This window comes from Cynara cardunculus (genome assembly GCF_001531365.2).
Source record: "Cynara cardunculus var. scolymus isolate 2C chromosome LG 14, CcrdV1, whole genome shotgun sequence".
Lineage (NCBI taxonomy): Eukaryota > Viridiplantae > Streptophyta > Magnoliopsida > Asterales > Asteraceae > Cynara > Cynara cardunculus.
Window position 1 is genome coordinate 11,397,372 of NC_037541.1, and position 26,359 is coordinate 11,423,730.

The following is a 26,359-nucleotide window of genomic DNA, read 5'->3' on the forward strand; positions in this document are numbered from 1 at the left end:
TATAAATAAAAAATGAAATTTTAGAAATTAGAATAATTATCATTTTAAATTAGATAAATCATTATAAAATCTCATTATATATTTTAGATTTTTTTTTAAATTTTAATTAATTAATAATTCTTTATCTAGATTTATATATAAAAAATTCTAGATACACTTCTGATAAGAAAAATCATAATTTTCATCAAATATCACATGTGATATCTGCAATATCTTTTTCACCAACCACAAGTGTGGTGCCTTATTGGTTTGAACTTGGTTTCAAAGCTCAAAAGTACTAGGAGGTCCCAAGTTCAAATCCAAAGAGAAATAAAAATCTCCTTGTGGCCACGGAGGTTCAAATACGGTGACTTCGGGCTATCTGCAAAACAGGTGGTCATCCTGGGATTAGTCGGCTCGCATAGCGGATTGGATATTCAGGTTAATAAAAAATTTCACCATTTTTTTCTTTATTTTTTGGATACACGTTTTGAATCACATGTGATTAGCTTCGTTTAACATATGATCTATTATTTTATCACATATGATCCGTTATGTGAATTTTTGCACATATCGCATATGATAATCTACGTCTAAATATAAGTGATGTACTATCACATGTGATGATATTTACGTTAGAAAAAGATCTATGAATGTAAATATACATAATCACATATGATTAACAAAAATACCTACAATTATCATATATCAATTGATTGTGGATATAATATGTGATATTTGATTAAAAAAAAGTATTTTTTATTTATCAAAAGTGTATCTAGAAATTTTTTTTATTTTAAACTCGATAAAAAATTTATGAATATATTAAAATTAAAAAATAAGCAAATCTAAAAGCTATAATGAGAGATTTTTAAGGATTTATTCGATTTGAAATGATAATTTTCCTAATTTTTAAAACTATTTTTTATTTATGGAATCTTTTTAATTAATAGATTATGTACTTCATATTTTTTTCGACTTCTAGCAAATTGACCGCCTTCTCGTTTGAAGTTGCCCCTATATATCTCTCTATATGTGTGTGTTTGTGTGTGTGTGTGTGTATATATATATATATATATATATATAGGATATATTTTTTTTACAACCTTGTGCATTTGTACAACCTTTGCAACCCAATTAATTCAGATATTTATAGAAATGATTGGAGTTCATTTATTATGATTTGAATATTTATGGAATATGAATAGAGTTTATTAATTATGATTAATACTTTATATTAGGAAACAATTAATTGATTAAAAATTGAATGGTTGAGATGAGGGTTGTATAGGGTGTAGGAATGGCAAATGGTGTAGGAATGGCAAATGGTGTAGAATAACATCCCTCTCTCTCTCTATATATATATATATAAAGAGAGGGAGGGAGAGAGAGAAAAAAAAGTCGGGTTCAAACGAGGATGATACATATATAAGATTATAAGAAAACGATCGAATCACATATGATTTTACACTAACATCACGTACAAAATCACATGTGATTTATGCAATTTTGACCCCCGACTTGAAGACGCAGTTTAATTCGCCAGCACACCTTTTTTAGCCATTCAATGTAAGATCACATATGATTTTGCACGTGATTTGATCATTTTCGTGTTTTCTTGAATAGTTAGCATTTTCGTTTGATTTTCCATATATACATATACATATACATATACATATACATATACTTTTGATGAGACCAGTGAAACTACTATGAAGATTCAATGTATGCTTCATTATGAAGGTTTGGTGTGTTTTTCCTACGAATGTCGTGTCTCCATATGAAGATTCGGTTTTTATGTGAATACTTCCTTTTTACATGTGAATGTTCCATCCTACGAAGGTTTCATTTCCGATCTGAAGGTTCAATGCTCTTTTCTATACAGGTTCAACGAAATCAACTCATCTAATAATTACAAGTTGATTTTATAGGTTTTATAATAATAAAAAAAATACCTGTCTTACATGATCTCAAATCTGATTAATTATTAAAAATGGTTTTAAAATTCATATTATCTACTTGGCGTTTTCATTTTTCATGTGGGGTGAAACTTTAAAAATTTGGTGGCCTATTTATTTAAGGGAGTGTTTGTGATTGCTTATTTAAAACAACTTATGTTTTTTTTGTAAAAGTGTTTACTAACTTATATGATATCAAACCGGAGTTAAATAAAACAGATTTAAAATTGTAAACTGGTAATAAACAGTTTTTCATAAATCAGAAAGGATTAACTTATCAAAAACAGCTTATTACCGGTTTGACACCGGTATAAGCACTTTTTTTTTCTTATCCAAACACTAAAAAACAGCTTATCACCGATGCCAGACTGAAAGAAGTTAAAAAACAACTTTTATAAACAATCCCAACACCCCGTAAAATTACATTAAAAAAACAAAGAAATATATATGGTACGTTTTATAATTGGCATAAATCCTGTTTTTTCCTATATTTATTTATTTAGGGGGTTGATATTGATACCCCTAGACTACTTTCTACCCCTGGCATATGTCTCCCCTCACACGCCATCCCTCCCTCACACACACGATTCACTTTTTTTTAATTTAAAAATTTTAAATTTATATTTTATACCCTTATAATTAATTAATTAATTACTTTATATCCTTCACTTTTAAAATTTTCATTTTATACCCTGATCAAATTAACATACATAATCGTATATCAATTAGAATATGTTTAAAAAATACGTTTTAATTTTAACAAGTTACACTATTATAATCGTCACGTCAATACCTTCGAAATGAGCCCAATATTGAATATTTTTTGACTTAATTATATTATATACAATGAAAAAATATTTTTAATATTTACATTTATAGTTATTTATTTAATTTATGATATGTCATTTGTATTTTCAATTTTCGTTTTACATCATTATCACATTAAAATACATAATTTTATATCAACTAAAATACGTTTTAATATGTCACGTTAAATTCTATCTCATATACATCAAGTAACATGTCTCATTATAAACAATAATATCGACATTAAGTACAAAATACGTTAGGCAAATACGTTTTAACATGTGTACCCGAAATTGTAGAGAACTTGTTAAAATAATTTGATTTGAAATAAAGTAAATTTATTGATTTGAAATAAAGTAAAAAATAATCGATATATATATCGAACGAACGAATGAATCGTTCATTCGATATTTCACAATATTATATAACTCTCTCATTTTTCTTCAATATATAACTCTCTCATTCTTCAATATACATCAAATATGGGAGAAGATTTGACAACAACACTAGAATTATTTCTTTAAGATAATAATTAAATATTATGTTAGAACTCAATAATTATCTTAATTATATTTTAGATATTTTATATTTAAAATGATGTTTATCATGTATTTGATTATGTTTATCCACAATTAGTTATACGAATTCGAATATGAAGCTTTAATAAGTTGTACCTATGCACAATCAACTTGTAATCTTGAATTTTAAGTAATATGCATCAACAAACAATACTTTATACATAAAAAAATTGTTTTTAAGAGTTTTTGTCAAATGTTTTATAATATAGTATAGATTAATGGGATTACAAATAAAAAAGGGATTGATTTTATATAACATAACGTGTTCATTCCTCAAAAAGTTCAAAAAAGTGTTTATGCACTTCCATTCCCTCCCCCAGATGCTTGATGCTCCGATTTTCTTGGTTCTGCTTGCTCGACGCTTATCTGGTATTTAAACATTTTTATAAGTTGGTTATGAGTTCGTTTTTATAAATGTTGTTCATGATTAAAATTTTGAAAACCAAGTTTAAAAAAATGAAAATATATATATATATTAACATGGATGTCAAATTAAAAAACCAGTTCTTTTTCATATATTTTATTAAATTAACAAGTTAATTAAATTTAAGATAATTTAGAGTTTTTTTTTATATTAAGATAAATATGTGTGTTTCCAAAAATTGGATCCGTTTATATGGAAATGGTAATATGAGTTTGAAAATCTCTTCAGACCTTCTTATTGTTTACAAAATGAGTACAATATTATAAAAACTGAAATATTTTTTATGTATTATTGATATGTATATAACGTTTCAGCATTTGTATTTTTTTTTTCAAATTAAGAGCTTTAAAAGGTAAACCTATGTTTCATCTTCTTGCTTTCAAAACGCATTTCGTATGTAAGAAATCCTACAAAGACAAAATTAACGAGAGAGAAGGAAATCTTCGATGTTCATTATGGTTCAAGATATTAAAGGAGATTGGTGTGTGGGTGGTGATGGATCTTGTAGGCATGGGAATAGGGCGGGGACCTCAATCCCTGTCCCCGTTCCTGATTACTTATCTTTATTCTCGTTCCCATCCCCATCCCTAACGGAGAAACGAATTTTTTTTTTTTCCGTTTGTATAAGTTATTTTAAATTAAATATGTGAGAAACCATACATGTTTAAATCTCAAACATTTTCAATAAACCTAAAACCAAAATGAATTTAATTTAATAMAAAAAACCACAACATCATATAAGAACTAATAACCTAAAACAAAAAAAAAATCTATTTAATTCAAAAAAAACTTAAAGTTACATGTACCAAAAGATATTGAGTAATATAAAATCATATCGAGTAATATACAAAACTCATCGAATAATTATATTTTGACTTGACATCCAAAATGTTATATATTAACATCCAAATAGTAACAATTTTAGATTATAAACCTAGTTAGGAAATAAGAAATTATGAATTACCACTTTAGTTGAAATAAATAATCTATACTATATTATAAAACATTTGACAAAAACTCTTAAAAAATATTTTTTATGCATAAAATACTGTATATTGATGCATATTACTTAAAATTCAAAATTACAAGTAATCATGCATTAAGTACAACTTATTAAAGCTCAATGTTTGAATTCGTATAACTAACTACGGATAAACATAATCAAATAGAGGATAAGCATCTCATTTTAAAATACAAAAAATCTAAAATATAATCAAGATAATTATCGATTTCTAACAAAATAATTAATTACTATCTTTATAAGAAAATTATATTATCAAACCAAATATAAATTATTTCGTTATTGAACCTAAATTAAATTATAAAAAAATTGAATTAAAGAAGTTACACCAAAAAATGAAAACTATTAAATAGTCAATTTAATATTAATATCGATTTTTTTAAAAATTTTTATGCTATTTTCAAATTTATATTTCATTCAAAAATAAAAACATTATCGTTTTCTTAAAACCACATAAAATTATATTACATCAATAGAGACAAATAACAAAAATTAAACATCAAAATGGAGATTTATCTCGCTGTTTTGCGCGACAGCGCGAATATCCTTCTAGTATATATATATAAGGTACGGGGCGGGTCGGGGCGGGGCGTACCATACTCGTCCCCCGTCCCCATCCTCAGTTTGAGACAAACGCAGATCCCCGTCCTCTATTTGAGACAAACGAGGATCCCCGTCCTCATCCCCAATTTAGCAAAGAATCCCCGTCCTCGACCAAGACGGGTGGACTGGGTTCTACAACGGATCGGGACCCATTCCCATGATCTTAGAAGGAGATGGATGGGGTGGTTCTGGAGAGATGGACACCAGGTGGTTGTTATGCATTTCTTTTATTTTTTAATTTATTTTGTAACATTTATGCTTTTACATGACTTGATTATTAAAGTTAAGACTTTTTTATATATTTTTTATTCTGTTCAAGTCTTTTACATGAGTTGATCATTGTTGATGCTCTAAGTTATACATACTTGTACATTTAAATTAGTTTTTTTAATTTATAAAAAGACGAAAATACCCCTTACATGACTAGCACGTAAGGGTACTTAACAGGGAAATTTGACGGATTTAAAGATCAAGGGTTAACGATAAAAATAAAAATTTAAACTATACAGGGTACGAAATTAGATTAGTGATAGCAAATATATATAATTCATATTTACTCTTTAAACAATCATGTTTATATAAGGGGTGTTTGGGATTGCTTATTTGAAACAACTTATATTTTTCTATAAAAACACTTATTAACTTATTATAAGTTAGAATGGTTTAACTTCAAAAACTTCTTATTATCGGTTTGACACCGGAATAAGTTGTTTATCCAAACACTCAAAAATGTTTTTTATCGATGCACATTATAATAAGTCAATAAATTATTTTTATAAGCAATTCCAAATATCACGCGGTTAAAAAAGAAAATCCGGTGCACCAACCATTCTTATAAAAAACCTACGAATCAATCCGGGTCCAAATACCATCCAAAGAATTGCCGGACTGAGAGGTGGCGGGAAAAATTTCATCTTATAGAGAGCCTGTACGATCGAGAGAGAGAGAGAGAGAGAGAGAGAGAGAGAGATGGAGGTGTTGAGATTACCGTTATCTGCATCGCAAAAAGGGAGACTGATTTCAGCAGGCTATACTTCTATTGCTTCGCTTTCTTCAATTTCTCCTTCCCAACTTGCTCTAGGTATTGTTTTCTTCATCTGTACACTTGTAATGATTTCTATGTATATGTTTGTCTCAAGCATTTTTCCAATATTCATGGGGAGCGCAATTACAGAGATTGAATTGAACTGTGATAAATTCGTTTTCTTTGCTGAATTGATTGTTTATGTATGTTAACGACACGGCTCGCCAACTGTTTGATAATATTACCAAGCTAAAGACATGGTTTTTTTTTTTTTGTCATCATCATTTTTGGAAAGTAAAATTTGTAAATAATTTGTGTCCTTGTTGGGTTTGCAATTTGATCTTTATGTAGTTTGTGGATTTGGGATCGGGAAATTGGAAATGAGGGCAGGAATGGATTTCAACTGTGACCATGCCCCATCGTTAGTTTTTGAATAAGGTATGGAGACCGCCACTTATGAAACCTTGTAAGTATGGTTGTGAAGAGAAAATGCATCCGGCTTTTCTTTTTGGAAATACAAGAGCCCACCCTTATTTGATCCTATATTGTGGAATAGAGGGAGTCTAAGTTTATCAATAAAAACTACCAAATAATGACTCTCTTAGATATGGTGTTTGGATTGGTATAAACGTTGTATAGGGTTTGTCTTTTCTGGGTCTACATTTGCATCTACAACTTACTTTTTCCATCATCAATGTCATACTCTTATGTCCATTTGTGATGTTGGGAGATCACCAACAATGGGTTTTTTTTTTAATTAGGAGTCATTGCCAGATATAGAGCATGTAAAAACTAAACAGGATTCTAATATGGTTCTTATTGATCATCAATGATGTCATGCTTTCTAGAGAATAATGTGACATGCTCTTGAGAAAAAGAAAGTCTCTACATTGTATGTGAATGTAACTAAAATTAGTATAATCACATAAAAACAAGCATCAAAGCATGCAATCGCAAGAGAAGAGCTTTCTCTATTACTAGCATAGTGTTACACCAATGGTAGGCCAAATAGTTATTTTTTTATTTAGTTATGCATGAGCTCAAAGGACATATGTTATGATATGTCATAGGTTATGTAGTTGCTGATGATGTAGTGTTTACTGATGAGACTAAGTACAGGTTTATGCAAAGTTCAAGGTTTAGAGATATACTTTGGAGCGTAAAGGTTTTAGATTGTAAGAGAACTAAAACAATTAAATAAAGTGCAACGTCACTGGAGATTCGGAAGCAAAATGAACATGGGCAAGATGCGGTTAGGATGGATATCTTTTGTTATCTGGGATATGTTTTACAGAAAGATAGCAAGTGGCGACATTGATGAGGATGTTAATCTATATAATTCGAATATGGTATAGAAATGGTAACAAGCTTTGAGACTCTTATATGGTTGAAAAAGGCCCATTAAAGTTGTAAGGTTTGTTTATTTTATGACATTAATACTTGTTTTTTTCTGAGGGAGTGATATCGAGTCACCAAAAGATGACATATATACAAGATGGGTGTAGCAAAAAATGCAGTTTTGAGGTTGATTTGTAGTCATACAGTGAGGGATATGACAAGAAATAAAAGGGAGACTGGTTTATGCAGTCTACACCTTCAATCGGCTTCTTCAGTAGATAATGCTGTTGTGCTTGAAAATGAAGATGACAGAGACACTATTGATGAAGTTCTTGTGAAGAACAATGGGTATGGAAGAATAGAGAGAGGGGAGAAATTCAAAGGAGTAATCATCCTCAAATGAGAAAGAACTTTAATGAATGGCAGTTTGGTCACATTATTAACCTGCCATTTTGTTTCAAGGCCTCTATTATTGAAAAATGGAGAGACGTATTTTTGCCAGATCACACCTTTAAGTTTGGCCTGAAACTGCATTTTTTGCTGAAAATGGTAGTCTTGACACCCTGGCCATTGGTAAAAGAGCGTTTTTGTGGCCTAGATGGTCTAGATGGGATTGGTTATTCTTGGGTGGCATACTGTTGTATGATCCCTATTTTATTTTCCTTCATCATATAGATGATAGTATAATTTCCCCCCTAAATGATGAGGGAATGCTATATGTTCTCATAATGTCACATGCGTTTCTCTCTTTGAACCGACCATGAGGCCTTTCCCTTTATGGGGAATTTAGAAAATGCTAAATTATAAGAGCAAATATCTCTTGTTTCTCTGATGTTTGATTTTTGTCATTATTGCTTGTAAAAGCATGGAGTAAACCACTTGCTCTTTCATATATAACATCAGAAATTATTGGAACCTTAATTAGTAATAAATTTTGAATATCATTGTCTCTCTCTTTGGTTGTTGCAACATTTTGTACGTTACTTCATCATAAAAATCTCGTTCATTTTTGTTGTGATGTACTTTGGAACAGAACTGAAGATTTCGGAAACTGAGGTACTTGAAATTCTAAAGATTGTATCAGATGGTAGTAGGTTGGAGAGTCCCGGTAGCAGTTGTACTATTGTCCATGGTACTCACTCTTCCTTTTCTAGTGCATGTTGTTAGTTTCTTTATCATTTCTAGTTGCACAGTTGCTCTTCAGAAAGATTTAGCAAAGTCATTTATGTTATCTCTACTTTTAACATGGTAAAGGGAACCAAGCCAAGCCAAACCAAAGGAACCCAATATATCTCCCTCAAAAAGCAGGGTCTGGAGGAGGGGGTGAGATGTATGCAGATTTGTTCTCTACCCCAAAGGATAGAGTGGCGGTTTTCCTTGAAGACTTCTTGGCTAGTGTAGAAGTGTGAGCGAAAAGGAAAAAAGAGAAAAAGGAAAATAGAAAGAAGGAGAAGTAACAAACAAATAGGCACAATGGAACATGTAAAAGCTAAGGAAACACATCCCTCCATGTGTGATAGGACCGAGTAACCCTATCTGCTACCCCCCTATTAGCCAATTATATATATTTAGGAGATATATTCAGTTAAGATTGTATTGTATCGATTCCTATTTTATCTCCACAATCAATGGTTGTATTGCTTTGTATTTCTCCCTATATATATATAGGGGATTGTTATTCTATAGAGGTCATCGAATGGTGATACTGATAAGATCTAAAATTCAAGCAGGCAACTTTGATCGGAACTGAAATAAACGGCCCGATTCGAGAGGGGCAATGTCTCCAATTACACAATACTTTGATAATGAAAAACAAGAATGAGAAATAATGAAAGTAAAAAGCCTGCTTTTAATAACCCACGACATTTAATGGCTTCCCTGAGAGAGTAGGTAGAGGAATAACTCCTCACCCTTTCATCTGCTTGCTAATAATTAGGCATAGTAACTGCTCCTCGCCCTTTCATCTTCCCGCTAATAATTAGGCATAGTAACTGCTCCCCACTCTTTCAAATTACCGCTAACTTCTAGACCGAGTGGATCCAGCTTAAGCCCAAGAAAAGAATTTAGCTGGCCCATATCGGCAGTTGTGGCCAGTTTCCTTCTTCTCACATATACTTTTATTGGGCCTTTATCAATACTTCCTTCCCGGTAAAACGCCTTGTTCTCAAGGTGGAATGCAGGGAATTGTTCTGCCAACAGATCATAGGATTCCCAAGTAGCTTATTCCACTGGGCGATTACACCAAGAGACCAGCAATTCCAAACCCCACGGATCAGCCTCAGAAACCCAACGATGAGCTATAATAGAACTTGGTTGCAAGTCAATTTCCCAATCTTTAGTGATGGGTAATGGATGTTGCTGGTCAGAAGAAAAAGAGCCATGGGCGGGTTTAAGCATTGACACATGGAACACCGGACGAATTCTAGCGGTGGGTGGGAGCTCAAGTTCATATGCAACTGGACCCACCGCCCGTTTAATACGATATGGACCGAAAAAGCGAGGAGAAAGCGAGGAGAAAGCTTCTCATACCGACGTTTGGCTAAACTCTTCTGTCGGTAGGGTTGAATTTTTAGGAAAACAAGATCCCCAACTTGAAATGTCAGATCCTGTCGTTTGTGGTTAGCTTGATTCTTCATTCGGTCTTGGGCCCTTTTGAGATTGTTTCTAAGAAGCTTTAGCATATCATCCCGGTCTATTAACTGTTGCTCCAATTCTGCATTTTTTGTTTCCCCCATGAGATAAGGGAATAAAGAAGGGGGCTCCCTGCCATAGACGACGGTGAAAGGAGTGGTGCCTGTTGCCGTATGATACCCCGTGTTATATGAATATTTAGCCTATGGTAAATAAGTACTCAACTTTGGAGGTTGTTCACTGGCAAAACACCGTAAATAGGCTTCAAGACAACGGTTAAGGACTTCGGTCTGCCCATCCGTCTGGGGATGGTAGCTTGTACTTAATTGGAGCTTAGTTTGGCTTAAACGAAATAATTCTTGCCAAAAATGGCTAAGAAAAACCACGTCCCGGTCCGATGCGATGGATCGTGGAAATCCGTGTAACCGAATTACCTCCTTACAAAAGATTGCAGCCACCCCTTTTGCAGTGAAAGGATGCGAGAGGCAAAGAAAATTAGCATATTTGCTCAAACGACCGATCACCACTAAAATAGTATCATAACGACCCGAAGGAGGTAAACCGACTATAAAGTCCATTGAGAGGTCCTCCCAAATCTGATTGGGTATGAATAAGGGCTGAAGTAGACCAGCCGGAGACAATGTTTGGTATTTCTGTTGTTGACAGATTACGCACTGCTGTACAAAAAGTCGAACATCTTGTTTCAGTTTAGGCAAAAGTACCTGGCTGAAAGACGCTTAAGAGTCTTTAAAAATCCCCCATGACCTCCAGTTGGGGTGTCATGTGCCTTCTGTAACAACTTATGCTTGAGATCAGGTACCTCTGGTATCACTAAGCGTATTTTATATAATAAAAACTGATTAACGATGGAAAAGCCAGCAACTGATGATGGATCAACTTGTAATTTGTTTACTATATTGCTGGTAACTGGGTCATTTTGGAGTCCCATTTTGATGTCAGCCACCTCTACACAATAGGGTACCATAAGTACCAATAACTCACCCGAATGAGGTCGTCGAGATAAGGCATCTTCTCCTCTATTCTTTTTCCCTGCTTTGTGAATAATAGAGAAGTCATAAGGCATAAGTTTCAATAGTAAACACTGCTGCTCGGTAGTTGTAATCAGTTGCTCAAGTAAGAATTTCAAGGTGTAATGATTGGTACGGATGAGAAAATGTCGGCCAAGTAGGTAATGACTCCACTTTTGTACTGTCAGTACTAAAGCCAGCAGCTCCCGGTCATAGGCTGATTTAAACCGATTAGAAGGGGAGAATCCCTTGCTAAAATAGGCCACGGGGTGATGTGATTGAGACAATATAGCCCCTACACCATCAGAGGAAGCGTCACATTCTACGACAAATGGTTGTGAGAAGTCGGGTAACCTCAAAACAAGAGTGGACAACAGTGCTTGTTTCAATTTCGTAAAGGCGTTTAGGGTTTGTTCCGACCATACGAATCCGTCTTCCTTAGTCAATGCTGTGAGAGGTCGTGCTATCAAACCATAATTCCGAACGAAACGTCTATAGTATCCCGTTAGACCAAGGAACCCTCTCACTTCCTTGACTGTTGAAGGTATTGGCCAAGATTGCACTGCTGAAATTTTTTCTTCTTCAACTTTAACACCTTCCGAATTAATCACATGCCCGAGAAACACCACTTGTGGCTGCCCGAAACAACACTTCGACATCTTAGCGAAAAATTGATTGTCGTAGAGTAACTTTAATGCTTGTTCCAAATGAGATTGGTGTTGCGCCATGGTATGGCTGTAAATCAAGATATCGTCAAAAAATACAAGTATGAAACGGCGTAAAAAGGGACAAAATAAATCATTCATAATAGCTTGAAAGGTGGAAGGCGCATTTGTCAACCCGAATGGCATAACCTTGAACTCGTAATGCCCCGAATGAGTAAGAAAAGCCGTTTTTGCAACATCTTGAGCAGTCACTCTGATTTGGTTATACCCAGATCGTAAATCAAGCTTAGAAAATATCATTGCACCATACAATTCATCTAGTAACTCGTTGATATTCGGAATGGGTTACTTGTCAGCTACCGTTATCTTGTTAAGGGCTCAATAATCAACACACATTCTCCAAGTATTATCTTTCTTTTTCATTAGTAATACCGGACTCGAAAATGGACTAGTACTTGCTTGAATAAATCCGGCTGTCAACAGTTGGTCAACTTGTTTCTCTATTTCTGTTTTTTGTGAATGAGGGTATCGGTAGGGTCGAATATTTGGTGGTGGTGTGTTGGGAATTAGGGGGATGGAGTGGATTTGGGTTCTAACAGGTGGGAGGGTTTTGGATTCCTCAAAAACAATGGAGTATTGGACAATAATAGGTTGTAGAGGAGTTGGAATTTGTGGGTTGCTCACTGATTCGATAGCCAAGTGTTGGAAACTAGATGATTTTTGGGGTCCCGTTTCAATACCTTTCAGCTTGTATCTCTTCCCATCGATAGTGAAAATCATAAATAATTCTTTCCAGTTTGCTTGGACAATATTTAAGGTGGCTAGCCATTGAATACCCAGAACTAAGTCAGCCCCTCCAATTGAAAAAAGGTGGAAGTCTTGAATAATCTTCAATTCATTAATTTGTACAGAAAGATTTTTGCAAATCTGGTCACATCGGATTACATCTCCATTACCGATTTGAACCCCGAAAGGTGTTATAGGTTGGGTCTCAAGTTTAAGCTCTTTCACCAAACAATCTGAGATAAAATTATGGGTGGACCCTAATGTCGATCAGAGGGCAGAAATTCTTTTATTGATTTGGTTCTTTTTTGTGTGTGTATATTACAATACATTGGAAGCAACATTTATAGGACAGATATGACATATACAAGGAAATGTTGTGCATGATTCTAGGCTGGAGAATGGCTGTAACAGATCGAGATTGATCCTTGAATTTGRGAGGTGATATTTGACAAATCATTTCCTTTTTTCTTTTTTCCAACACTCCCCCTCAAGTTGAGTAGTGGGATCCCCAAAACTCAACTTGCCAAGACAGTGGTTAAAGATTCTTCCATTGACCGCCTTTGTTAGAATGTCTGCTAACTTTTCTTCTGATCGGACGAACGGAAGTTCGATAATTCCAACTTCCAGTTTTTCTTTGATGAAGTGTCGGTCAATCTCCACGTGTTTTGTTCGATCATGTTGAACTGGATTTTCGGAGATTTGAATTGCAGCCTCATTATCGCACATCATTCCACTTGTGCCCTTCGGAGGAAAACCAAGTTCGGTTAAAAGTTTCTTGATCCATAGAATTTCTGCCAGTCCCCGAGCTACGCCCCTGAATTCAGCTTTTGCACTTGAGAGTGCAACAACTTTCTGTTTCTTGCTCCTCCACGTCACTATATTCCCGCCAACGAACGTGAAATAACCTGAGGTTGACCTCCAGTTCCCTTTATCACCTGCCCAGTCAGCATCAGTGTATTCTTGTATCTCTAAGTGCCCGTTCAATTTGAATAACACCTCGTGGTTAGGTGTTCCTTTAAGGTACCTTATGATTCTAATAACTGCTTCCATGTGAGCTGCCTGAGGTTCATGCATGAACTGGCTGACAACTCCAACAGCATACGCYATGTCGGGTCTAGTGTGTGATAGATATATTAGTTTCCCCACTAGCCGTTGATACCTTTCTTTATCAGCTAATTTAGCCTTAAGTTCCATATAGAGCTTGTGATTTGTCATCATCGGAGTTTCCATGGGTTTGCAGTCCATCATTCCAGTTTCTGCAAGGAGATCAAGAATATACTTCTTCTGGCAAATGAATATTCCCCGTTCTGATCTTAAAACWTCAATTMCAAGGAAATACTTCAATCTTCCTAAGTCTTTCATCTCGAACTCTGCAAATAAGTTCTGTCTTAGCTGCTCCATTTCTCCCTTATCATTCCCGGTAATGATCATATCATCAACGTATATGATCAAACACGTTATAAGGCCATTTCTTYGTTTTASAAATAGAGTGTGATCAGAGTTGCTCTGTTTGYACCCATATTTTCTCATTRCAAGAGTGAATCTGCCAAACCACGCTCGAGGGGATTGTTTTAGCCCATATAGAGATTTTTTTAGACGACATACTTCCTTTTCTTTAAAATCTTTGGCGAATCCAGGTGRTGCTTCCATATAGACTTCTTCTTTCAGTTCCCCATGCAGGAACGCATTTTTCACATCAAATTGATGGAGAGGCTACCCTTTATTGGCAGCGATAGAGAAGAGTACCCTAATCGTATCGATCTTGGCAACCGGAGAAAATGTTTCAGAGTAGTCAATCCCATATGTCTGGGTGTAGCCCTTGGCTACSAGTCGAGCTTTGTATCTCTCAATAGTTCCATCCGGCTTGTGTTTAATAGAGAAGACCCACCTGCATCCCACTGGTTTTTTGCCCGGTGGGAGTGCACACTTTTCCCATATGTCGTTCTTCTTGAGTGCTTCCATTTCAGTCTCCATGGCTTCTTTCCACTCTCTCGATTCCAAGGCTTCTTGAGTTGTGGAAGGTGTTTGTTCAGAGCACAAAACGGTGACAAACGCTTTGGCTTCTTTGGASAAGTTTCCTTTAGCGATGTTTGCCATAGGAAATTTTGATCTTGTAGTCTCCTTTTCWGGTGAGTATCTTTTGGGAGGAACTCCTCTATTTGCTCTTGGGGTGTAGCACATACTTTTCAGTCACGGTTTCTTGAGTAGAATTGTTGTCTTCTTGCTGAACTTCTACTTCTTCTTCTCGCTCTGCAATCTCTACTTGTTCAGGAAATTCTTCCTGTTTTGTTGGCATTTCATGATCCCCACGGTTACTGGATAAAGGAGGGTCGGGAATRGTTTCAGGGTTCTGAGAAGTACTTACCTCGGACTCCAGGTTGGGCGGATCTTGGACGACACTGATTGACGGTTCAGTGGTAGTGTGAGGTGACCCATTTCCATTACTGTGATCAACGTTGTCAGAAGAAGGGATCCATTTCAACCAACTYAGTGGGTCTTCAATCTTTCCCTCCCCCTGACCACTGTGTTGGGAGCGGTAGAAGTACTCGATTTCAAGCCAGTCACAATTCATGGTGGTGATCACATTGCCTCGCTTTGGATTGTAACATCTGTACCCCTTGTGGTTCACTCCATAGCCAACAACCATACATTTTTCAGCACATGCACTAAGTTTGGTTCGGTCGACTATAGGAATATGGGCAAACACAGAACATCCAAAAACTCGTGGTTCAAGGGTAAGGCTGGGCGGTATTTTTGTGAATTTTGATAGGGTTTGCAACGGGGTTTTAAGGTTGAGTGCTTTGGTGGGTAGTCGGTTAATAAGGTAAGCARCGGTAGCAAGGGCTTCAGGCCAGAAAGATTTTGGTACATTAGATTCAAGCATAAGAGCCMGAGTCATCTCTAGTAAAATCYGATTTTTTCRTTCGGCAACGCCATTTTGTTCAGAGTGTCTTGGRCAGGTGGTTTGGTGAATCATTCYTTTTGACTGAACGAATTCTTTCATAGAATTGTTCACGAATTCGCCTCCATTATCAGACCGAAGAATTTGAATGTTGGTTTTGTATTGTGTTTGAACCATAGCATGGAACATGGTAAAAAATTTWAAAACTTCGGATTTGTGTTTTAGGAAGTATACCCAAGTCATTCGTGTGCAATCGTCCACAAACARTAGGAAAAAASGGAAACCTTACCCCCCGTTAACTTCTRCCGGCCCCCAAACATCAKAATGAATCAAGGAAAARGGTAAWTTCACACGAGTGTTATTTGGTTTAAAAGTTTGTCTATGACTTTTGGCAAGAACACAAGTTTCACAACTTAAAACATTACTAGAAGGGAAAAGTTTAGGAAATAATAAATGCAAGTAGCCTGTGGACGGATGCCCCAACCTCCTATGCCATAGCCATGCTTCCCTACTTGGTGTTCCATGAGCAAGCATCACAGTACCGTGTTTAGTCACCTCATCCACATAGTATAACCCCTGTCGTTTAGTGCCACGCCCAATGATCATCTCAGTCCTAATGTCCTGTAAAATACAGAAGGTCGGGTGCATTAAAGCAGAACAATTCAGCTCTTTTGTGACGTGGCTAATAGACAACAATTTATGAGATAGGGAAGGGACATAAAGGCAATTATGAAGTTTTAGTTTTGGATATATCTTAATTGTCCCTCCCCCTTTAACATGCATACTTCCCCCATTTGCAGTTTGTATTTGAGATATTCTAGGTTCAGAGTTAAGGGTGATATCAGAAGACTCAAAAGTCATAGTCTCAGTGGCCCCACTATCAAAAAATCCAGGCATTATTTTGTGCCTTATGGGAATTTTGAGCCATTTTAGCATGTCTAATAGTTTGGGGTTCATTTTGTAATATTTCAAGAATTTGGGGACTAAAAAATTTAGGATTTAATAAACAAGGGTCTGAGGATAAAGCCCCAAACCCTTTACCTGCATTTCCTTCGTCGTTTTTCACACCAGAGGTGGCGATACCACCAAAGCCCCCTTGCATCTGATTGTCGTCGGTGCCGGCACCCACGACGGCAGCCGCCTTCCCTTTCTCAGCCGGAACACCAGTTTTCTTGTGGTCATCATTCCACCATTCAGGGTAACCGACCAGTTTAAAACACTGATCTTTAGTGTGCTTCAACATACCACAGTGACTGCAGTTTAGTTTTGATTTATCTACTCGGGATGGAGGTTTTCCAAAGGAGTCAGATCTGCGGTGTTGCCCCTTCGTCGTTTTTCACGCCAGGCAGTGGGTTTTCAGTGGTGGCTCCAAGGATTCCTTGGTGAGCCATCTCTTTTCGAACAGCCGCGTAGGCCCCCTCTGCCGAGGGAAACGGATCCCATCGAAGGATATCCCGTTTGATAGGGTCATATCTTCGATCCACGACATTTAAAAATTGGAAGAGTTTTTGTTCAAACCTGATACTATTGTATGTGGCTATATCGATGGCACACTTCATTGGATTCAGATCTCTTCTCTCGATTTCACCCCATATGCCTTGCAAGGCTATCTAAAAATCTTCAAGAGGATCCCCATTCTGCTTGATTTCATTTGCTTTGACTTGTAGGTCGAAGGTCTGTAACTTATCCTTCCCGATACTGTATGTAACCACCAAGGCATCCCACAGGGTTTTTGCCGTGGGAAACTCGGTGAGATTGCTAGCAATTGCAGGTTCAATGTTTTGTATTAGCCATGAGAACACGATTAAATCATCTTGTTCCCATTGCTCGTACCGGTCGTCTAATGGATCTGGCGGTGCGGGATCACCCGAAAGATGGCTTAACAAACTTTTGGATTTCCCCCAATCACAACTCGGATCATCCGAGCCCAAAGGGCGTAATTCTGGCTGTTAAGCTTGAGACTGATCTTCAAGCTATCGGATAAACTCTGTTTCGTGGTTTGATTCTGGTTATTGAAGGTTGTTTTGAAAAGGTTTGTAAATTGTGCGGTAAGATCATTGTTGCTATTATTCGAGCTACCGTCTTCGGACATGGCGGCTTGGTTTTGGGTAGAAGATGAGTTTGGAATAGTTGGGTCTGGAACGTCTTACTGCTCTGATACCATAATGTCAATCAGAGGGCAGAAATTCTTTTATTGATTTGGTTTTTTTTTGTGTGTGTATATTACAATACATTGGAAGCAACATTTATAGGACACAAATGACATACAAGGAAAGGTTGTGCATGATTCTAGGCTGGAGAATGGCTGTAACAGATCGTGATTGATCCTTGAATTTGGGAGGTGATATTTGACAAATCATTTCCTTTTTTCTTTTTTCCAACAGACCCCGCATCACTTAAATTAAAACCTCGGTAGAATTCAACATACCATGGACTTTCATCGTTGTGGGATGCGAATGCGATTTCCCGAGAATAGCATGCAAGCTGATCCCTGCTGTCTCCTCTTGAATCTCATCAGAATTACGAATTTTAGTTTCCTGTTGCTCCACTAAGTCCTCATCGGCTTCTAATAGTTTCAAGGTACMMGYTTTACATCTATGCCCCGGGCCATATTTCTCCCCACATTTAAAGCACTCACCCCTTAAATAACGGTTTTGTTTTTCGGTGTCTGAAATTCTGAACGGAGTTTTTAGTTGGTTAGAGGGTTGGGGGATGTAAGGGGTAACGGTTTTGGAATCAAGTGGTGGCGGTGGTTTGAAATTTGCCGCCCCGGTAGGACTCTTTCCAGGTCGGTGCTGGTTGGATTTGGACTCAAATTCCAAGGCAAGACTTATAGCGTTGTAAACGGTTCGTGGTTTGTGTATTCTCACATCAGCTTTTAATTCCTCCTTCAACCTGTTGAGGAAAACCCCTAACAAACAGTGGTCTGGCCAGTTCGAAACCCGCGAAGATCGCTTGGCGAATTCTTGACGGTATTCCTATACCGATGCAGTCTGTTTGATACTGCAGAGGTATTCATCTGGATTTTGAAACTCGGCTGGACCGAAGTTTTTGGTGAAGGTTTGCACCAACTCTTCCCAAAAAGTCAAAGATTGATCATCTGAAAGCCAAGAATAGAGGTCTAAGGCGTTTCCCTCTAGGTGCATGGAGGCGATTTCTACCTTCTCTACATCAGGTATCTGATAATACCGAAAATACTTTTCCGCCTTTAGTATCCAACCACGTGGATCCCCTCCATTAAAAATAGGAAAATCAATTTTGTTGTAGGGTCTGTATCAAGTTCGTCCCCTCCACGAGCTATCCGCATCGTCACCCTTACTGCCTTGGGATCGGTCTCCTTTCAAGGTTGCAATGTCTTCCATCATTGAATCGATGGACTCCAATTTTGAAGCAATGGCTGCCAATTGAGCAGTGATTTGGTCTGGGTTTGAGCCGCTGCTCTCAGAACCGCTCCGGGTTTGAACCATCTTCGAATTTCCCGACAATGGAACCAAATGATAAGATCTAAAATTCAAGCAGGCAACTTTGATTGGAACTGAAATAAACGGCCCGATTCGAGTACACAATACTTTGATTATGAAAAACAAGAATGAGAAATAATGAAAGTAAAAAGCCTGCTTTTAATAACCCACGACATTTAATGGCTTCCCTGAAAGTAGGTAGAGGAATAGCTCCTCACCCTTTCATCTTCCCGCTAATAATTAGGCATAGTAACTGCTCCTCGCCCTTTCATCTTCCCGCTAATAATTAGGCATAGTAACTGCTCCCCACTCTTTTAAATTACCGCTAACTTCTAGACCGAGCGGATCCAGCTTAAGCCCAAGAACATAATTCAGCTAGCCCATATCGGCAGCTGTGGCATGTTTCCTTCTTCTCACATATACTTTAATTGGGCCTTTATCAGATGCCATAACCTCTCTTGCTCCCAACCCCTCCTCGTCCCACCCTCAACCTCACTAACTCCTTTCTCCTATCCATGCTAGGTATAATAGATTTCTACGCTTAACTCTAGTGCCCTAGTCTCATGTCTACAAACCTCTAAGAGATCACTTAACCAAATTATATGATCAATTTTGAAATAAATTCATGCAGCCAATTAAAAGTTTCAGTAATTTGATGCAAATAGTTTGCAGATTAGTTTTTTTTAGACAATATTGTAGCCCACGGTAAATGACTTCTGATAAGAGCACGATATTGTGAAAAGTAATAAGGAGCATGTTCTTTCATCTCCATAGGGACCAAGTAGTTAAGTACCAAAATGGGTTATAAAGACTACTAGCTAAACCCTGATGATTTCAAGTAATCGATTACTACTAAATTAAACCATGCAACAATGTTTGTCTAATGATGTAAGGAGATGTATGGGTTGAACTCAAGGAATGAAGCAGTTAGGGTCGGGCTTCAATTGGTTTCCATTCCATTTTCCACTATGGTATATAAATTTCGGTTTCAGATCAGTACCAGACTAATAATCAAATGTAGTAAACTCCAATGTTCCCACTACTAACCACAAGGGTGGTGCCTGATTGGTTTGAACTTGGCTCCAAAGGTCAAAAGTACTAGGAGGTCACAGGTTCAAATCCAAGGAGGAATAAAAATTCCCTTGTGGCCATGGAGGTTCAAATGCGGCGACTCTGGGCTGGTGGTTGCCCTGGGATTAGTCGGCTCGCATAGCGGGTTGGATATCTAGGTTAATCAAAAAAAAAAAAAAATGTTCCCACTGCCCTCTTTGAGGTGTAATAAAAATACTTTCCTGATTACTGTATTAAATCTCTCAATTAGTACACATAACCACAAGGTTCCTTAAGTGCAGGGATACCTCAAATGCAAGAAAGATTTAACCTTAACAATTTGTATCTGATTTCTCACCTTAGGCTTAGAAACTCTAATTCTTATTGCACAGCACCTCTCGGCAGCCATTACATTCAACTCATTAGGTGCAAGTGTTTAAGCGCAATTCTTTAGTAGAACATATGAAAAGCACCAAAATTTCATTTAGTCATAGCTTCAAACCAACATTCATAACATCCCTAACTAAAAAGAACTTAGCCCATAATGAAATTCAAATCGAACATTAGCAAAGTCAAAAGTTTATCTATTCAAGTGTATTAAAAACGATCAAGAATTGGAAAAGGTACACTACCTTAAACCATGATGAAATCTTCAATCCTCATTGTTATTGAACACTTCTAAGCCTTTGATTATCTATCTCTGCTACGCAGAATCGCCAATTCGCTCTTCTTGTTTGCTGTGAAAGTCCAAGGAGGCAGATCCATTTTTCTCATTGCTGTTATGAAGTTTAAATACGCTGTTATGAAGCTTAACTACAAGATGCTTAAGGCAACTTTCTAGGCATCTTGAAGTCGTCTATGGTATCATAAGCACCATTTGAGATAAAATTCAGATTGGTTTCCTTTTGTTTTCAACTTACTATATGAGGAATGGAAAATCATTACTACCACCAAACTAATAGGTAACCACTAATCTTGTATAACAAGAACTATATCCTAAATAGCTAGACAATCCTGTATCACAGGAACTAACAACACGATAAACAATAAAAGATAACATGAGATGCACAATTAGCATATAAAGTTATACCGCTGGATTTCCTTAAGACCAATTTAAACTTCAACTAATTCTTCATCTCATTTCCACTCCTGTGCTACACCTTAACCTTGAATACCTTGCCCATGTTAATGTTGGTCATATTGAATAATTATTGAACTGCTAACCCAAAATCCGTGTATCAAATCTATTCTTTTTCGAAGCTGAGCCATGTTTATGAGAAAATTTGCTAAAGTATATGACCATCATTATGGTTACCATTTCTTGTAGGTTCCCAGAATGCCTGGGATATGCTGCAGGAAGAGAAAACCCTTGTACGTATTACCACGTCATGTGCAGATTTGGATGACATTTTGGGTGGAGGAATAAGTTGCAAAGAAGTTACTGAAATTGGTTGGTTAATTTATAGATACTCTTGCAGTCATATCCTCAAGGATGTTTTTCAGTTTCCTATTATTAGAGGGCTACGTTGTTTATGTTAAAGATTTGTTTCTTTTTTCCTGATTTAGGTGGAGTTCCAGGCATTGGTAAAACTCAACTGGGGTATCAATTACTAGCATACTATATTGTTGACACAATTGGCTTTCTTTTGTGGTGTTTTTGTGTTCCGTGTGTTTGGTACGCAGACAAGACTGGACTGGACGGACGAGAGTGAGGTTGGTGGGTGAAAGAATTGTGCAAGGTTTTACGGTTTTAATTTGACATGGCTAGGGTAGTAATCTATCATTCTTGTCCCATCTCCCTGATTTTTGTTCCACCTATTTTGGTGGGACAAAAACATGCTTGTGGTCCCACTCAGTCCTGTCCCAGTCTAAATGCCGCACCAAATGGGACAACACGTTTATGTTCTGTCCTGTCCTTCCTACCAAATGTAATCAGTTCTTGCTAACACGTGATACAGAATTCAACTTGCAGTAAATGTTCAGATCCCATCTGATTATGGTGGACTTGGAGGCAAAGCAATTTATATTGGTAAGTTCCTTATCCCCTGTGGTTGTTGTTTGTTAGCATTTATCACAATCTTGTGAAAGATTAACATCGTACCTTTTGATCTTAGATACCGAAGGCAGCTTCATGGTTGAACGTGCTTTACAGATTGCAGAAGCTTGTAGTGCTGACATGGTAGAATACAGTTGCTTGTACAGGAAGGGGTCTCAAGCTTGTGAAGTTAAGAGGCAGCCCAAAGATTTTCTTGAGAATATATTTTACTTCCGAGTCTGCAGTTATACTGAGCAAATTGCACTGGTCAATTACTTAGAGAAGTTTATCACAGAGCATAAAGATGTAGGTACAAATACACATTTCAAATTTTTCTTCACACATGCATGTATCTATTATGTCCCTTATTACAATTACTTAAAGAATATTTAGTGGATGCTCTGTCTCTATTATGACCCTTATAAAGATGAAGTTTTATTAATTTAGATTTTTTTCAAACAAGCATATTTTATTAAATAATATATAGGGTTAAAATGGTAAATTTTGTGTCATGTTGGCATTCAGAACACTTAACATATGGGTATTTTTCATTCTGCATCAAATCTTTCTGTCAAACAGCCCTAACTCTACGATACAAAAGGAACTGTTTTCATTTTCTATTTGTAAGTGGATGAATAGTTGCTTCTATTGTTCCTTGATTTTAACCTCCCCTCCAAGTTCTTTCTTTCATTGTAAGAATATATAGAATTGTCAAATGTTGGGTGGATCATTGGTTTTGTTGCGAAATTTCAAAGCCTTGTTTATTTATACTAAGGGGGCGTTTTGTTCGGAGAATGGAATTAGAATACATCAAAGGAATTTGACTTTGAAGGAATTGGAATGGAATTTGATGGAAGTTGACCACACGTTTGGTTGGTAAGAATTGGAATGGAATCTCTCAAAAGAATTGGAATCTCCATATTTGTTTGGGGGAGGGTGGAGGTGGCAACTGTGATGACGACAGTGGTAGCCTGGACCCCACCGACTACCATGCCACTATTGTCGTCATCACAGCTACCACCCTGCTCTGCCTCCTCCACCTGCTCTGCCACCTATGGTTTGTCGTTATCACAGCTACCACCCCCACCTCGCCCCTGCCTCTGCCCCACCCAACAGACCACCATGCCATTACTATTGTTGCCATAGCACCCACGGTGAGGTCGGGGTGGGTGGGGTGTAAGGGAGGGGGGGTGGGGGTGTGCGGTTGTAGTTGTGATGACGACAGTAATTGCATGGTGATCGGTGGGCAGGGGCGAGGTGGGGGTGGGTGTGGGTGGTGGTAATTGTAATGACGACAGTAGTGTCATGGTGGTTGGTGAGGTGGAATTGTAGCTGTGATGCCGACAGTATTGACATGGTGGTCGGTGGGGTGGGCAGGGATGCGTGTGTGGGGGTGGGTGGGTGTGACGACAATGGTAGTGGCTTGGTGGTTAGTGGTGGGGTGGGGGTGAGTGGCGCTTGACGGCGACAATATGGTGGGGGGGTAGGGGTGGGGGTGAAACAGTAGTAGCATGGTCGTGGTGCAGGCAGGGGGTGGGTGGTGTTGGTTAAATTGGATGCAAAGGGATGGAATTCAATTCCTTCACTTATGCCAAGGAATGATAAATTCATTAATTTGTGGAATTCAAAGGAATTTAAAGGATTCTATCAATTTCAATATGTGAACCAAACAAAGGAATTGAAATTGGGTCAAAGGAATTGATCATTTTAATTCGTTTGATTTCCTTTGAATTTTGTGAACCAACCAACACCTAAGATTTTTACTTGAATGTGGTGTAGAACTTTAGCCTCATGAAACGTTTCATCTCCTGAATGTTTTTACAGGTTAAGGTGGTTATCGTTGATAGCGTCACATTTCACTTCCGTCAAGATTTTGATGACATGGCTCTTAGAACTCGATTACTCAGTGGAATGGCTTTAAAGTTGATGAAACTTGCCAGAAAATTTAGTGTGGCGGTAAGAATAATCACCATACTTCTCTTATCATGATCCACTAAATGTCCTATTAGGAATGAGTTGACGCTTTTTGAGGCCCGAAGTAACTATTATATGATGTATTTTGGTACACCGAAAAGTATAAACTTGGTGGTGGTTTCTCTTTGGGCATATTGAACTTAGAAAAAGGTAATGATGGTTTATATAGCTTCATTTCATACATATTGTCAACATTTGTGTCAGCAACCATTGCTGAAAGTTGGTTAAATGTTCCTTTTTCTAATCAGACAAACACTTGGTTATACTATCAACTGAACTTTGCACCACTCTTCCCAAAAGTCCTAAATGCTCAATTACATAACACACCTAGAAAGCCAAAGGTCTCATGTTATGTTTTCTATGTGTTATAGAATGTGCATACTGGCAATTGGGTGGAATCTAATGCCAAAATCCCTTTTCTTTCTGTTGCTAGTCGTTTTTGGTTCATGATGACATTTGTATTGTGTGAGGGGGGGTGAATCCCTATTTTGCATGTCTTGTGTATGCTAGGCTTAGTTTTTCCTGCTTTTCCTGTATTATCGTTAGTTTTATCTGCCTGATGTAGTAGTTTTAGTTTTACCTGCTTTAGATTTCCTCGGTTTTATCTCAAGTCCCTTCTACGTGTTGTTCATTGTATCCTTGTTGGTCTGGTCCAATTTTTATCTGATCCGGTTTTTATACGGTTCTAAAAGAGACCAATTTGTCTGAAAGGTTTGGACCGATTAAGGACCAGTTGTCTGGTATGATCTGACCCGATGCCGTCATGGTCTGCACCAAAGGCTCTGGTCCTTATGCCCATCTCTAGCCGCATTCATTTAAACAACCTTTCTACCCCTTGGGTGGCAGCAAGGTCTGAATACATCCTACCTGCAGACCCTACCTCTGTCTAGGATATACTGGGCTCGTTTGATTTTTGCTTTTGTGGGGCTGAATCTTTCTGTTTCCTTTTGTGCAGGTTGTTCTACTGAATCAGGTGACCACCAAGTATTCAGATGGTTCATTCCATTTAGCACTTGCACTTGGTAACTTCTAAATCTGTAATCTGTTTCCTCTTGGGCAACATCAAACACTTTGCTTTCCTTCTTGGCTTCTTACTTTTTTTTTTCAATATATATATATATACATATATATATATATAATATTTATATACAACAAATAAACTCACACACCCTTCTCACATTTGGTGAGGTTTGAACTTCTGACCTCTTGAAGATTGGGTTCTACCGGTAACCCAGATATTACTAGATCAAAGGCCCTTTCATTAGGTTCTTACTTTATGTTATATCGGTTTCTTAAACTTATATATAGGTGATAGTTGGTCGCATGCCTCCACAAATCGGATAATTTTACATTGGAATGGCAATGAACGGTATGCATACATCGACAAATCACCCTCTCTCAAATCAGCATCGGCACCATATTCTGTGACAGCCAAAGGAATCAGGAACTCCGCTTCAAACAACAAAAGAATAAAACATACGTAAATTCATCCAATATTCGGCTAGAATATGCTATGTACTGATTTCTTACGATCTTATCGGTTAACATCATTTCTATCAAGTGTTGTGCTAAATTGTCATGGATTTTTGCCCTATTTGCTAATTAACAAGATTAACATCTATTATGGAAGATTGTCTTACAAAAAGATCGTGGGACCATATAAGAATCATTACGAATAATGAAATACAACTTATGAGTTGCTCGTACATTAACGGTTAATTGGTTTTCAAAATGATATTAGCATGTTGACAGATATCGGGTCTAATTGAGTTGTTAACGAGCCTTAACCGACCCTAGTCCTCACCAATGCGTTCGCAACTGGTTCAAATAAACACACTTTTAAACATTTATGTTACATTGTATTTGTTAATCATTGCAACATTAGAAATTAGGATTTGAGAACATAAAAATTGTTTGATTTTGAGCTTTGAAGTATTCGATTTCAATAACTCACCAACTCAAATATCTGTTTATAGTTTTTTTTATTAACCTGGATATCCCGATATGCGAGCCGACTAATCCCAGAGCGACCACATGCTTTGCGGGTAAGCCGGAGTCTCCGCATTTGAACCTCCATGACCACAAAGGGATTTTT

The 26,359-nt window shown here is 37.0% G+C and overlaps 1 protein-coding gene across 1 annotated transcript; it reads left to right on the plus strand.

Moving 5' to 3' along the window:
- Nucleotides 1-6,322: 6,322 nt before the first annotated feature.
- On the plus strand, nt 6,323-25,822 carry LOC112526680 (DNA repair protein RAD51 homolog 3). The gene is made up of 9 exons (XM_025137060.1): nt 6,323-6,451; nt 8,766-8,864; nt 21,583-21,705; nt 21,822-21,855; nt 22,214-22,284; nt 22,370-22,596; nt 24,115-24,246; nt 25,220-25,286; nt 25,573-25,822. The coding sequence occupies exons 1-9, from the start codon at nt 6,340-6,342 to the stop codon at nt 25,746-25,748; spliced, it is 1,041 nt and encodes a 346-aa protein (XP_024992828.1). The 5' UTR covers nt 6,323-6,339; the 3' UTR covers nt 25,749-25,822.
- Nucleotides 25,823-26,359: the final 537 nt, after the last annotated feature.

Coding starts and splice junctions, on each gene's coding strand:
- LOC112526680 (XM_025137060.1), top strand. CDS start 6,340: ATGGAGGTGTTGAGATTACCGTTATCTGCATCGCAAAAAGGGAGACTG. Junction 21,706..21,821: donor CAAAGAAGTTACTGAAATTG/GTTGGTTAATTT, acceptor TTCCTGATTTAG/GTGGAGTTCCAGGCATTGGT. Junction 22,285..22,369: donor AGGCAAAGCAATTTATATTG/GTAAGTTCCTTA, acceptor TTTTGATCTTAG/ATACCGAAGGCAGCTTCATG.